This window comes from Trichechus manatus, unplaced genomic scaffold (genome assembly GCF_000243295.1).
Source record: "Trichechus manatus latirostris isolate Lorelei unplaced genomic scaffold, TriManLat1.0 scaffold00081, whole genome shotgun sequence".
Lineage (NCBI taxonomy): Eukaryota > Metazoa > Chordata > Mammalia > Sirenia > Trichechidae > Trichechus > Trichechus manatus.
Window position 1 is genome coordinate 7,840,331 of NW_004444017.1, and position 14,960 is coordinate 7,855,290.

At 39.5% G+C, this 14,960-nt stretch overlaps 1 protein-coding gene across 1 annotated transcript in view; it reads right to left on the minus strand.

The window, feature by feature from the left end:
• Positions 1-416: 416 nt before the first annotated feature.
• LOC111821398 (uncharacterized) overlaps positions 417-14,960 on the minus strand; it is a 72,329-nt gene continuing 57,785 nt past the window's right edge. The window contains exons 7-9 of the mRNA XM_023735725.1: positions 10,050-10,170; positions 6,438-6,572; positions 417-465 (exon numbers count right to left, since the gene is read on the minus strand). Of these exons, the coding sequence (XP_023591493.1) occupies positions 439-465; positions 6,438-6,572; positions 10,050-10,170 (283 nt within the window). The 3' untranslated portion in view covers positions 417-438. The remainder of the gene's footprint in view (positions 466-6,437; positions 6,573-10,049; positions 10,171-14,960) is intronic.

Genomic DNA, 14,960 nt, shown 5'->3' on the forward strand with positions numbered 1-14,960 from the left:
ACAGAAGAACTGCCCCATAGAGTTTCCAAGGAGCACCTGGTGGATTCAAACTGCCGACCTTTCGGTTAGCAGCCATAGCTATTAACCGCTATGCCACCAGGGTTTCTGGTATTATCTTAGTCATCTAGCACTGCTATAACAGAAACACCATAAGTGGATGGCTTTAACAAAGAGAAGTTCATTCTCTCATAGTCCAGTAGGCTAAAAGTCCAAATTCAGGGTGTCAGCTCCAGGAGAAGGCTTTCTCTCTCTGTTGGCTCTGGAGGAAGGTCCTAGTGATGTATCAGTCTTCCCTTGGTCTGGGAGCATCTCAGCGCAGGAACCTCTGGTCCAAAGGATGCACTCTGCTCCCAGCACTGCTTTCTTGGTGGTGTGAGGTTCCCATGTGTCTCTGCTCGTATCTCTCTTTTATATCTCAAAAGAGATTGGATTGAGACACTATCCAATTGTCTTAGGCTGGGTTCTCTAGAGAAGCAAAACCAGTAAAGTGTATGAATATATATATATACAGAAATTTATATCAAGGAAACAGCTCATGCAATTGTAGAGGCTAGAACGTCCCAAGTCTGTGGATCAGGGTAGAGGCCTCTCCCAAGTCACGCAGTCACAGAAGCTGGCAAGCCCAAGATCAGCAGATCAGAGAGCAGGGCTCCACTCACAGGCTGTGCAGATCAACGAATCCCAAGTTCAGCAGATAAGCTGACAACTCAAGTCCCAAGAATCGGAGATGAGACTAAAGGAGGCCGCTGCAGGATCCACAGGAAGCAAAAAGCCAGAACGTCTGCTTATATTCAGATGCGGGCCACACCCCCAAGGAGACTCCCTTTCATCTGATTGGCTACTCACAGTATATTCAATCATGGGAGTGATCACATTGTAATACTGAGAATCATGGCCCAGCCAAGTTGACACACAATCTTAACCATCACACCAATCTTGTAAACCTCATCAGAATAACCTCATCACAGTGATAGAATTTACAGCACATAAGGAAATCACATCAGATTACACAATCATACAGTACTAGGAATCATGACCCAGCCAAGTTGACAGATATTTTTGGGGGACGCAATTCAATCCATGACAGGTATACACCCTAGAGACCTAATAAAAGTCACATGAATAGACATAGGCACACCTATGTTCATTGCAGCACTATTGGCAATAGCAGTAAGATGGAAACAACCTAAGTGTCCATCAATGGATGAATGGATAAACAAAATGTGGTACATACATACAATGGAATACCATGCAGTCATAAAGAAAAAAGACAGGTTCTTGAAACATATTATAACATAGATGAATCTGGAGAACATTATGCTGACCGAAATAAGTCAATCACAAGAGGACAAATACTGCATTATTCTACTTTTATAAAAAGACAAAAATATGTATATATACAGAAACCAACGTTCATTGATGGCTATCACTGAGGGGTGGGTAGGGAGGGGCAATCACTCTTTAGATAGTAGACAGTTGTTATTTCTGGTGATTGGAAAGATGACATTGGTGAAGCATGCACAATTCAACCAGTGTAAATGATGTAGCTAAGAAGTATACACACACACAAAGGACGTAGTTGGTAGATGCTGGAAAATATATAATTTTGCAACAGCAACAAACAACCAAAAAAAATGTGTGGTTACCTATGCACATATGTATGCATATATGTGTATAGATATGTACTTGTATATATGTGTGCATATATACCTGCAGCTATATATATATATGCATATATGTGTGTGCATGCATGTATGTTCACGTATATATAATAAAACACTTGGGGGCACAGTTACAGATACTTCTTAGATATAACCAAATACTTCACGGGATTGGTTTTCTGGGTTTGAAACTCTATGAGTATAGTCTCAAGGGACAACTAGGTCAATTGGCATATACCTCACAAAGTTTATGTTCTATATCCTAGTTTGGTGAGTAGCATCTGGGGTCTTAAAAGCTTGCAAGCAGCCATCTAAGATAAAACTATCAGTCTCATCTCATCCGCAGCAAAAAAGAAAGAAGGAAACCAAAGAATCAAAGAAGAAACTAGTCTACATGACTAACAGTCTACGCAAACGACAGCTTCAGCTACCCTGAGACCAGAAGAATTAGATGGTGCCCAGCTATCACTAATGACTATTTAGATCAGGGCCACAATAGGTGGATCCTGAGAGAAGGGGAGAAAAATGTGGAACAGAACTCAAATTCTTAAAAAGTTCAGACTTACTGGGCCAGTTGAGACTAGAGGACTCCCTGAGACTACCACCCTGAGATACTCCATAAACCTTGAACTGAAACTATCCCCTGAGGGCACCTTTCAGCTAAATAACAGATCAGTTTATAAAGTAAAGAATACTACAATGAGTACCGTGTACGTTTGAAAAATCATCTATATGAGACCAAATGGTCAACAATTACTTTAAAGCAAAAATGAAAGGGTAAGGGAGCATGGAAGTCAGATTATAAGCGAAACATCCAAAAGGGAATTAATGAGAATGTTAAAATATTGTGGAAAATGTAACCAATGTCTCTGAACAATATGTGAGTTGTTGTTAGGTGCCATTGAGTCGGTTCCGACTCATTGTGACCCTATGTACAACAGAATGAAACACTGCCTGGTCCTGTGCCATCCTCACAATTGTTGTTATGCTTGAGTCCATTACTGCAGCAACTGTGTCAATCCATCTCATTAAGGATCTTCCTCTTTTTCGCTGACCCTCTACTTTACCAAGCATGATGGCCTTCTCAGGGACTGGTCCCTCCGATAACATGTCCAAAGTATGTGAGATGTAGTCTCTAAGGAGCATTATGGCTATACTTCTTCCAAGACAGATTTGTTCATTCCTTTGGCAGTCTATGGTATATTCAATATTCTCTGCCAATACCCACTACTCAAAGGCATCAATTCTTCAATCTTCGTTATTCATTGTCCAGCTTTCACGTGCACATGAGGCATTTGAAAACACCATGGCTTGGGTCAGGTGCACCTTAGTTTTCAAGGTGACATCTTTCCTTTTTAACACTTTTAAGAGGTCTTTTGTAGCAGATTTGCCCAATGCAATGCGTCATTTGATTTCTTGACTGTTACTTCCATGGGTGTTGATTGTGGATCCAAGTAAAATGAAATTCTTGACAAATTCAATATTTTCTCTGTTTATCATGATGTTGCTTATTGGTCCAGTTGTGAGGATTTTTTTTTTTCCAGTAATTGTTAAATGGGAACCTAACTTGCTGTGTAAACTTTCACTAAAAACACAATCAAATATTATTTTTTAAAAATCAATCAAACTAGTCACTACTTAACTACATGAAGTAAAGAAACTAATGTTTTAGTGTCTCACCTCTTGCTTGACAAACAAAAGGTTTTAGCCTAGAATTTCTCAACAGAGATTTAGTGCAAATGTGAAATGATTATTTTGAGAAGTTATTCTGAACCATAGTTTTAAACAATGCTGTAACATCTCCAAGTTTCTTTGGAGTATTATATATGCCTAAAAAAGTAACTTTAAATTGATTTAAATTTCACTTGTTTATATATATAAATGTGGAGCCCTGGTGTCACAGCAGTTAAGAGCTCAACTGCTCACCAAAAAGTTGGCAGTTCAAATCCACCAGTTTCTCCTTGGAAACCCTATGGGGCGGTTCTACTGGGTCCTATAGAGTCACTATGAGTTGGAATCGACTTAATGGCAACGGGTTTTGTTTGGTTTGTTTATGTGTGTGTGTATATATATATATATACACACACACACAAGTATATGTGTGTATATATGTGTGCATGTATGTGTGGTAGCCCTGGTGGTGCACTAATTAAGAACGTGGCTGTTAACCAAAAGGTTGGCAGTTCAAATCCACCAGCCGCTCCTTGGAAACCCTATGGGGCAGTTCTATTCTGTCCTATACGGTTGCTATGAGTCGGAACTGACTTGACGGCACCTAACAACAACAACAACAACAACATGTGTGGTATATGTATATGTGTGAATATGTTTGTGTATATATATATATATATACCTGCAGCTATATGTATATGCATTATATATGTGTGTATATGCACATACATATAGTTGCAGGTATGTATATACATATATATACAAAAAAACCAAACCTGTTGCCATCAAATCGATTCTGACTTGTAGCAATCCTACAGGACAGAGTAGAACTGCCCCATGGTGTTTCCAAGGAGTGGCTGGTGGATTTGAACTGTTGACCTTTTGGTCAGCAGCAGAGTTCTTGATCACTGTGCCACCAGGGCCCCACTATATGCATATACATATACATAAACTAGCTTCTTCTCCCAACTCTACCTTCACTTTTTAATCTCTCCTCTTTCTAAACTTTCAGTCATTTCACAGGTAAGGTCCATAAACGGCTGTGGTAGAATTTCTAACTAGCCAAGATTTCAGCATCCTTACTGTAAAAATTACCAGAAGATGCTCAAAGTAAAAATCTAAAATTGACTTTCAAATGAAGAGGAAGTCAAGGTGTTATTAAGTAATAACAGGAAGATAGAGGTAAATTTCAAGGTAACCGCAAAGAAAGTTAACAAATCTTTTCATTAAAATAAAGAATAAAAACATAAAGTCTCAGTAAACACAAAATCTACAAAAATGAAAGAAATGAAAAATATACACAAACAAAAGGAATTCAGCACAGAAGAGTAAGAGGAACAAAGAAAACAACAGCTCCAGAAAAAAAAAAAAATGACAGCAATAAACTCATACCTATCAATAATTACACTGAACGTAAATGGCTTAAATGCACCCATGAAGAGACAGAGAGTGACAGAAAGGATAAAAAAAACAGGACTCATCAATATGCTGTCTACAAGAGACACATCTTAGAAACAAAAACATAAATTTATTAAAAATTAAAGGATGGAAAAACATATATCAAGCAAACAGCTACTAAAAAAGAGCAGAAGTGGCAATACTAATCTCAGATAAAATAGACTTTAAAACAAAATCCACCATAAAAAACAAAGAAGGGCATTATATAATGATTAAAGAGACAATCCACCATGAAGACATAACCATAATAAATATCTATGCACCCAATGACAGGGCTCCAAAATACATAAAACAAACTCTAACAGCACTGAAAAGAGAAATTGATAGTTCCACAATAATAATAGGAAACTTCAACACACCACTCTTGGTAAAGGACACAACATCTAGAAAGAAACTCAACAAAGATACAGAAGATCTAAAGGCCACAATCAAACAACTTGACCTCACAGACAGCACCCCACTCAACAGCAGCAAAGTACACATTCTTTTCCAATGCAGATGGAACATTCTCCAGAATAGACCCCATCTTAGGCCACAAAGCAACCCTCAACAAAATCCAAAACACTGAGATAATACAAATTATCTTCTCTGATCACAATGCCATCAAAGTAGATATTAATAACAGGAGGAGCAAGGAAAAAAAATTGAATACATGGAAACTGAATAACATCCTGCTTAAAAACCACTGGGTAATAGAAGAAATCAAAGATGGAATAAAAAATTCCTAAGATCAAATGAGAATGAAAACACATCATACCAAAACCTTTGGGACACAGCAAAGGCAGTGCTCAGAGGTCAATTTACAGCAATAGATGCACACATCAAAAAAGAAGGGACAAAATCAAAACATTAGCTAAACAACTCAAACAAATAGAAAGAGAACAGCAAAAGAAGCCCACAGCCACCAGAAGGAAGGAAATAATAGAGATCAGAGCAGAAATAAATGAAATAGAGAATAGAAAAACAATAGAAAGAATCAACAAAATCGAAAGTTGGTTCTTCAAAAGGATCAACAAAATCGACAAACCATTGGCCAAACTGACAAAAGAAAAACAGGAGAGGAAGCAAGTAATCCAAATAAGAAATGAAATGGGGGACATTACAATAGACCCAACTGAAATAAAAAGGATCATAACAGAGTACTACAAAAAACTATACTCCAACAAATTTGAAAACCTAGAGGAAACAGACAAATTTCTAGAACCACACTACCTACTTAAACTAACACAAACTGAAGTTGAAAATCTGAACAGACCCATAACAAGAGAAAAGATTGAAAAGGTAATTAAAAAACAAAAACAAAAACTTCCAACAAAAAAGCCCTGGCCCGGATAACTTCACTGGAGAATTCTACCAAACATTCAGAGAAGAGCTTACACTAGTACTACTCAAACTATTTCAGACAATAGAAATGGAAGGGATACTTCCGTTCATCCTCCGAAGCCAGCATAACCCTGATAGCAAAACCAGGCAAAGACACCACAAAAAAAGAAAATTACAGCCCAGTACCTCTCATGAATATAGATGCAAAAGTTCTCAAAAAAATTCTAGCCAATAGAATTAAAAACCTAAAACTGGACATTACTCCTGTTCTGGTCCACATGGAGGTGATGGCATGAAGATAATTACAGAAACATCTGCACTTACCGCCTCAGGTAAGCATGGAGGAAAGGGCTTGTGTCTAACAGGTGCCAGAGACAGTGTCAAGCTTTGGGGCTGCCATTTGTAGACCAAGGTGATAGCAAAGCGCCCAGAAATCTTCACGGTGATGAACTTATTCACCTGGGGCAACAGAAAGGATTGTCAATCTTCATTCTCATAGTTCAGGTGGAAATCATAGATATTGGCATGATACATGGAAGGAAATTTGGGAGCAACATTCACAGACAGCTTCAGTCTCTTGGGTTAAATCAGGAATGTGCTTTGGGTTTTATGCTGCAAATTCTTATGTCGGTGACTTATTGAAGGGAAAAATGAGTGGGGAGAAGCTATTTTGCAATTAATGTGGTCATGTCTTATAAAGAAAGTCAGATCTATTTTAGACTGAGAGAATGCTGGGTTGGCTTACAGGTACTGCTGAGCCCTCATTCCATCCCTGAGACACAGTATCTCCTGTAAAATATGGTTGATAACATCTGATTCCTATGGTGTTGAGAAAAGTCATTAATGGATGCCAAGTGCTTAGAAGTTTAAAAGCTTAATATTACTATGAAACTCATTAAAGTTGGAAAGATTTTATTAATGACAAGAATGGAAAAGTAATGACAACTTCTTAAAGCTCAAACAAACATTTGCAGGTTTGTAAAGCATATTTTAAAAGCTTCCTGTAGGTACAGCACCTAATTAAGTCAGCAGCTCTAGGTACTCAAGACCTTCTGTTTTGGTCACAAGTTACACTCCGTTGCTTCCTGAAGGCAACCAGCTGAGGTAATCGGAACTGAATAATTTACCTCATTAGTGTTTCTGATGGTTTTAGATAAAGGGTGAGGAAACCCTGCCTTCTGAGTTTCGGGAAACCAACATGTAGAAGCTTGCCTAGAATAGTTTCTTTACTGGTTATTTTATTTGCTAATGCTCTAGAGATAAGTGGTACTTCTTTAAAAGGTACAATCTAATCTCATCCAAATTTCTCACTTTAGAGATGATAAAATTGAAGCACAGAAAATCTGTTTTCTAAAGTCATGGGGCTAGTTGGTGGCAGGACTTGGACCACGATTGTTAGAAGTGATGTGGCTGGTTTTCAGTTCCAGTTGATCTAACAGGTAATCTTCATGGCCATCCTATATTCTGCACTGAAACCTCATGATCAGCCATATGTGCTGATGATGAATATGCATGGCTCAAAAACAGAAGGTGAATATTCACGCGTTGTTATAAAATGTTGTTTGCTCTCAGCCTTGCCATTAACATCACAGTTGCCCAGGATCCCATTCTTAAAATCAGTTCCAGAAGGAAACTGTCCCTATCACTTGGAAATTCACTAGTCTTCCTTTCTGACTCCACCCCTCTATAGGGAAGGTGTTAAATGGAAATTTGTAAAGATCTCATTGAGGAATGAACCTTTTAGGTGCAAGAAAGGAAAATTCTCACCAGAAAATATGTATTTCCATTCTTTGATTCATCTTAGCCCTGAACCTCAGAAAAAAAAATGCTGCCTTACTTCATACCTATGACTAGCAACTCTGAACTCAAAGAAAGAATTTAAAGATACTACAAAAACAATCTCTGATACTTCACTGGTCTCAACCCTTCGGGAGCAAGGGAGAATGAAGAAAACTAAAAATGCAAGAGAAAGATTAGTCCAAAGGACTAATGGACCACAACTACCACCACCTCTACCAGACTGAGTCCAGTACAAATAGTGGTACCCTGCTGCCACCACTGACTGCTCTGACAAGGATCACAATAGAGGGTCCCAGACAGAGCTGGAGAAAAATGTAGAACAAAATTCTAACTCACAAAAAAAGACCAGGCTTACTGGCCTGACAGAGACTGGAGAAACCTCGAGAGTATGGCCCCTGGATACCCTTTTAGCTTAGTAATAAAGTCACTCCTGAGATTCACCCTTCATCCAAAGATTAGACAGGTCCATAAAACAAAATGAGACTAAAGGGGCATACCAGCCCAGGGGCAAGGACAAGAAAGCAGGAGCGGACAGGAAAGCTGGTAATAGGGAACCCAAGGTTGAGAAGGGAGAGTGTTGACATGTCATGGCGTTGTTAATCAATGTCATAAAACAATACGTGTACTAACTGTTTAATGAGAGCCTAGTTTGTTCTGTAAACCTTCACCTAAAGTACAATAAAATAAATAAATAAATAAATAAATAACAATCTCTAAGAAAATAATAAAATTTCATAACAACAGCAAAAAAAGTTACCCTCTAAATAGTATATTCAGGGTACATGGCCACCATAGATGATTTTGTAAATTGTATAGAACATAGACATATAGGTACCATCCACATAATAGTCTATAACAGGCACTGTCCAATAAAAATATAACGCAAGACACAAATGTGAGCCACATACATAATTTTAAATTTTCTAGCAGACATATTTAAAAAAAGTAAAAAGTAAGTGGAATACCAAAAAAATCCCAAACCAAACCTATTGTGGTCGAGTGGATTCTGACTGATAGTGACCCTATAGGGCAGAGTAGAACTGCCCCACAGGGTTTCCAAGGAGTGGCTGGTAGATTCGAACTGCCAACCTTTTGGTTAGCAGCCAAGCTCTAGATGTTAATAACATGGTTTTATAATCAAATATCCAAATATTAGCATTTCAACATGTAATCAGTACAAAAATTATTAATAATGTATTCTACTTTCTTTTTTATTTGTACTAAGTCTTCAGAATTGGGTGTGTATTCTATAGTTACAACATATGTAAAGTGCTTGATAGCCACATGTGGCTAGCCACAGCCGTACTGAATAACACAGCTCTATATAACTGATGCCCTAGGTTCGTCGAGCACTGCCATATATGTAGTGGCCTTGGACTAGTGCAGCCCATTCTGTGTGTGGGTGTGTATACGCACACACACATATACACACAAAGTGACTACATATGAATTGAAAAAGTCTAATAGAGGCTATAGATTTACATCTCAGAAGTGTTTGGTTTACTCTTCTCAGAGTTTGAATTAATTGCCAACTTTTAAATGTCAGGATATTTCACATAAAAATCTGAACTTCTGGCTTTTTTTTTAAATCAGGAAATATAGCAACCCCAGGACCATCTTTCTTTGTGGCAACAACCTTCTGGCCCTGAGTAGCTGCTGCCCCCTCCAGGTGGGTACGCTCTCCAGTTGACCACAGTCCCAACCTGGAAGGCTCCCTCTTAAATTATCTGAATTTGTGGTCTTTGATCCTATAGAGATGCACACCAAGGGGTGCAGAGTGAGATTAAGGAGAAGAAGTCTTTCACTTGGAACATTGTATACTTTCCTATTTTTACATTTTTTTAATAGTAGGCACAAAAAGCTTTTCTAATAATGATTTTTTTAAATTACTGTTCAAAGCAACTGATGCTTAGTGAAGACAAATCCATCCAGGAAGGACCAAATATAGTTTACCAAGTAAAGTGAAGGATTGAAATAAAAATTTATCAGATCAATTGGCTAGTGTAGACACCCAAATGGAATAATTCAGTCCTCTCAATTCTCTTTTCCCATAGTACTATATTTTACAAACTCAAAGTAAATTATTGTAGTGATACAAGAAATAACAGTTAAGAATGATAAATTGTAAAATAATACCCAAATTTCAACTGGATCGTCAAGTTTTCCTTTTGAAGACCACACCCATTCTCTTATGACGTATCCATCTTTGTTCAACACCAGGCCTCCGTCCTGATTAAACATCATTGCTATTACTTTGCTACAGAAAAGACAGAAACACGACTCATTTAGAAGAAGAAAAATTCATGGACTCATTAACTTGGCTGAGGTGATGGAAGTCACCAAATTATAGCCTTTGAGAGTGCAGGAGTCACTCCTGGGGGAGGTCACCATGCCTCTGCCTGAATGTCCTCCTCGTAGGGAAGATTGGTACATACCTGCTCAGCTGATCAGGATTCCCCTTCCCCGAGACACACATCCTCCTCCCCTCATCTATAGGGTCATAGGAAGGGCTCTGCTACCATGATTATCATACCATGTGGCTTTGCTGCCTCGCCCATGGCTGACTGAATCAAGCGTGGATATCTGTGTTCCAAATGGATGGAACAATATATGGAAGGAAGAGAGCATGGTGCATTCAAGAGACTAAAAGAAAATCAGAGTGGCTAGAGTACAGAGTGGTGCAAATGAAACTGGAGTGACTGGCAGGCAGAGGCCCGATGTGCAGGGCTTCCTAGGCCCTACCATGGATTTTATTTTATAAAACAACAAAAAGCCACACCAGTAACCAGTTGCCATCAAATTGACTCCAAGTCATGGTGACCACATGGATAAAGAGTAGAACTATGCTCCATAGGGTTTTTAATGGCTGATTTTTCAGTAGTAGATTGGCAGGCCTTTCTTCTGAGGTGCCTCTGGGTGGACTTGACCTGCCAACCTTTCGATTAGCAGCCAGATGCATTAAACGTTTGCACCACCCAGGAGCTCCACGAAAAACATAGAAGGGTTTTAACAACAAAGCATGAAGAGGACATGATCAGATGTACTGGCAAGGGACCAGAGTGGATGAAGGAGACCAGTTAAAAGGTCATGATGGTGGTCCAGGAGAGAAAATGGCAGGTTGGACTTGGGCATGGGTGATAGAGATGGAGCCATGTGCATGGTCTCAGGAACCATGTAGGAGACAAAAATCAGGCAGATTTGGGTGGACGGGATTTGGGTGGTGAAGAACAGGGAGGTGTTATTTTTAATCTCCCATTACTCTATATGTATATTAATGTAGCCTAGAATATTATTAGCTCTTCTGGATCAGTAGCATGCCAATATGGGTTCATTCCAAATCCTTTTTGTGACTTCTCTCTTCTTGGCACAGCACATGGCACAGAGAAAGGGCTTAGTAAATGTCTGTTGATTTGCACTGACCAAATGGATTCAATTAAACAAATACATATTGAGTAATTACTAGATGCAAGATACTGTTTAGGCACTCTAGGGATGCTCAAAGTGATGTGCTCTCCCTGCTGTCAGTACACTGAGTCTCGTGATAATAATTATTTTGATAGGTAACACTTACCAGGTGCATACTATGCGCCAAGCACTGTGCTAGGTGCCTTAAAGACATGCTTTAAATAGGCAGTGTTGCTTAATGGTTATGAACACTGTAAAGCTATACTGCTACAGTATTGAATACCAGCTCTTTTGCTTCCTAGTTGTGTGAACTTGGACGTATTTCTTAATCTTTCTGTGGTTCAGTTGTTGCTCTTATTGTTAGCTGCTATCAAGTCAACTCCAAATCATAGTGACCTGCATCATCCTCACAATGACCAGAATATTAGAATCCATCGTTGCTGCTATTGAGCCAATTCATCTCATAGACAGTCTCCCATAACCTCTTTGGCTCTCTACTTCCCCAAACATGATGCCCTCCTCTAGCAATTGATCCTTCTGATGATGTTTACAAATCAAGTGAGTTGGACAACATTTTGTTGTGATGCATAAGGTTCTCACTGGCTAATTTTTGGAAGTGGATTGACAGACCTTTCTTCCAAGTCTGTCTTAGTCTGGAAGCTGTGCTGAAACCTGTCCACCATAGGTGACCCTGCTGGTAATTGAAATACGAGTGACATAGCTTCCAGCATCATAGTAACACACAAGTCACCACAGTACAAAAAACTGATAGATGGGTGGTGACTGGCTCAGTTACCTTGCCTTAAAATGGCAATAAAAACAGCACCTACCTCACAGGGTTGTTGTGAGAACTAAATGAGTTAATAATGTAAAGCAGTTAGAACAGAGCCAGGCACTTGTAAATGCTATAAGTGTTGGCCATTATTACTAAATCCTTACAATCCCATCTATGGGTATTATGAGTCCCATTCCACAGGTGAGAAAACAGAGTCTGAGAGAGCTTAGTCAACACAGTAGCCAGCACCCTGATATAAAGTTCAAAAAGGGCTCACAGTCTACCAGAAGACTAACTCACAATATAAAAGGGGCACTTTGGGCTTAATCGGGAAATCTGCAGTCTAACAGATGGGCTGGAGGTGCAATGAGACCAAGCCAGTGAAAAAAGCAGAAACAGACGTTCCCAAGTCTTTGACACCTATAGAACATTTCGTTCTTAAACGGTCTACCCTTTCACTCACCCTGGACAGTCCAGCCCTTCAGCTGTTCTTATTCCTTCGAAACGCCCCAGGAAAGACCCTAACCATCCCCCTGGGCATCTCAGTAGGAGCTTTAGCTAAAGCACCTGTGTCCCTGCAGTCACGGTATTACCCTATACATTGGAGCCTGGCAACAAGGGTCCCAGTCCACATCCCTCTTTTATTTACTTTCCTGCTGGTGGAGTATGCTCAGCCTTCAGACCATGGCTCCCCGCTTTGGTGGGATGACAGATGTGCAAAAGGAGGATTGGTTAAAAGGTCATTAACAGTTAAATAATGAAATCTCTTCAGAGGCAGCTTTTTTTGTGCCTTCTCTCTTTCAGGGCCTTCCATTCTGCTGAAAACAGACACTACTCTCTGCCAAGGAATGGCCTGTGGTGCCCAGGATGAAATTACACAGGAGAAGGACTTTAGAGTATAAGGCTTAACATTTGCGGCGTCTGCGAAGTGCTCAAAATAGCATCAGCAGATGGTGTCTCATTCATCTGCTTTGTTACTATTATCAAAGAAGACGGGGAAGATGAGAAAGGCAACCATCCAGAGGGGCAAGTTGAGGGGGGAGGAAGGAGTTGTCATCTCCTACTTGTTTCACAGATATAAAACTTATCTTGGACATTTAATTTTATGTAACAAAAAAACTAAGGTGACGATTTCCCAGTATAAACTTCACTCTTTTGCAGTATTAATCTGACCAGCGCAATGAACATTCTGGCTTCTACCCAGAAAGTGAAGATTTGGGATGTACTTGTATTTCAATTTTAAGTTTGTTAACTTGTAACTCTGTAGGTCTTTCTGTAAGTCAGTCCTAAAAGAGATCTCAGAAATCATATTGCCTAACCCTTGCATCAACTATTATTTATTTTTTATTTATAGTTTTTCTTTTAGATTTAATATTATTTAGAGATGTCCCTTTGATGACTAAGACGCGTCTGACCCAAGCCATGGTCTTTTTAATTGCCTCATGTATGCAAAAGCTGGACAATGAAAAAGGAAGACAGATGAAGAACTGATGCATTCAAATTGTGGTGAATATACGATGGACTGCCAGAAGAACAAATGAATCTGTTTTGGAGGAAGTACAACCATAATTCTCCTTAGAAGTGAGGGTGGCGAGACTTTGTCTGCTTACTTTGGACACGTCAGCAGAAAAGATCAATCACTAAAAAAGGATGACATGGTTGGTAAAGCAGAGGGTCAGGGAAAACAGGAGAAACACTCAATGAGCTGAACTGACACAGTAGCCAAAACGATGGGCTCAAACATACCAATGATGATGAAGATGGCGTAGGACCAAACAATATTTTGTTCTCTTATACCTAAGGTGGCTATGAGTCGGAATTGACTCGATGGCACCTAACAACAATAACAACAACAAGGGCTGGGGGTAAGGGTGAGAAATGGTGAGTGATTGCTAATGAGTACAAGATTTCTTTCCGGGGTGACAGAAATGTTCTAAAATTGGATTGAGGGCGGTGGTGGTTCAGTGGTAGAATTCTTGCCTTCCATGTGGGAGATGCAGGTTTGAATCCTGGCCAATGCACCTCAAGCACAGCCACCATCCATTGACAGTGGAAGTTTGCATGTTGCTATGATCCTAAACAGGTTTCAGTGGAGCTTCCAGAGTAAGACAGACTACAGAAAACTTGTGGATCACAATGGTTCGATCTGTAACCAATCACGGGGATGGCTCAAATTCCATTGTGCACGGGGTCATTGTGAATCTGTGGCAGCTAACAACAACAACATAACTGGATTATTGTGATGGCTGCAAAACTCTGTAAATACGCTAAAAAAAAATTGATTTGTATACATTTAATGGTTTAATTTTACGGAATGTAAACTATAACTCAAGAAAGCTGTTTTAAACAAAAAGAGAAAAGATCTCTCAGAGGAGGTGACATTTAAACTGAGATCTGAAAGATAAGAAGAAACCAGTCAGGCAAAGATTGTGACAAGAACTTTCAGTCAGAGAGAACAACGTGTGTAATGGCCATGAAAAGGGACAGAAGGCCAGCGTGGCTGGAGCACAGTCAACGAGGGATAAGAAATGAGGTTGGAATCTAGCTCAATTGGCATAACACAGTTTATAAAGAAAACATTCTACATTCTACCTTGGTGAGTAGCGTCTGGGGTCTTAAAAGCCTGTGAGCAGCCATCAAAGACACACAACTGGTCTCACCCCTTCGGGAGCAAGGGAGAATGAAGAAAACAAGATACAAGGGAAAGATTAGTCCAAAGGACTAATGGACCACAACTACCACAGCCTCCACCAGACTGTGTCTAGTACAACTAGATGGTGTCCGGCTACCACCACTGACTGCTCTGACAGGGATATCACAACAGAGTGTCCCGGATAGAGCTGGAGAAAAATGTAAAACAAAATTCT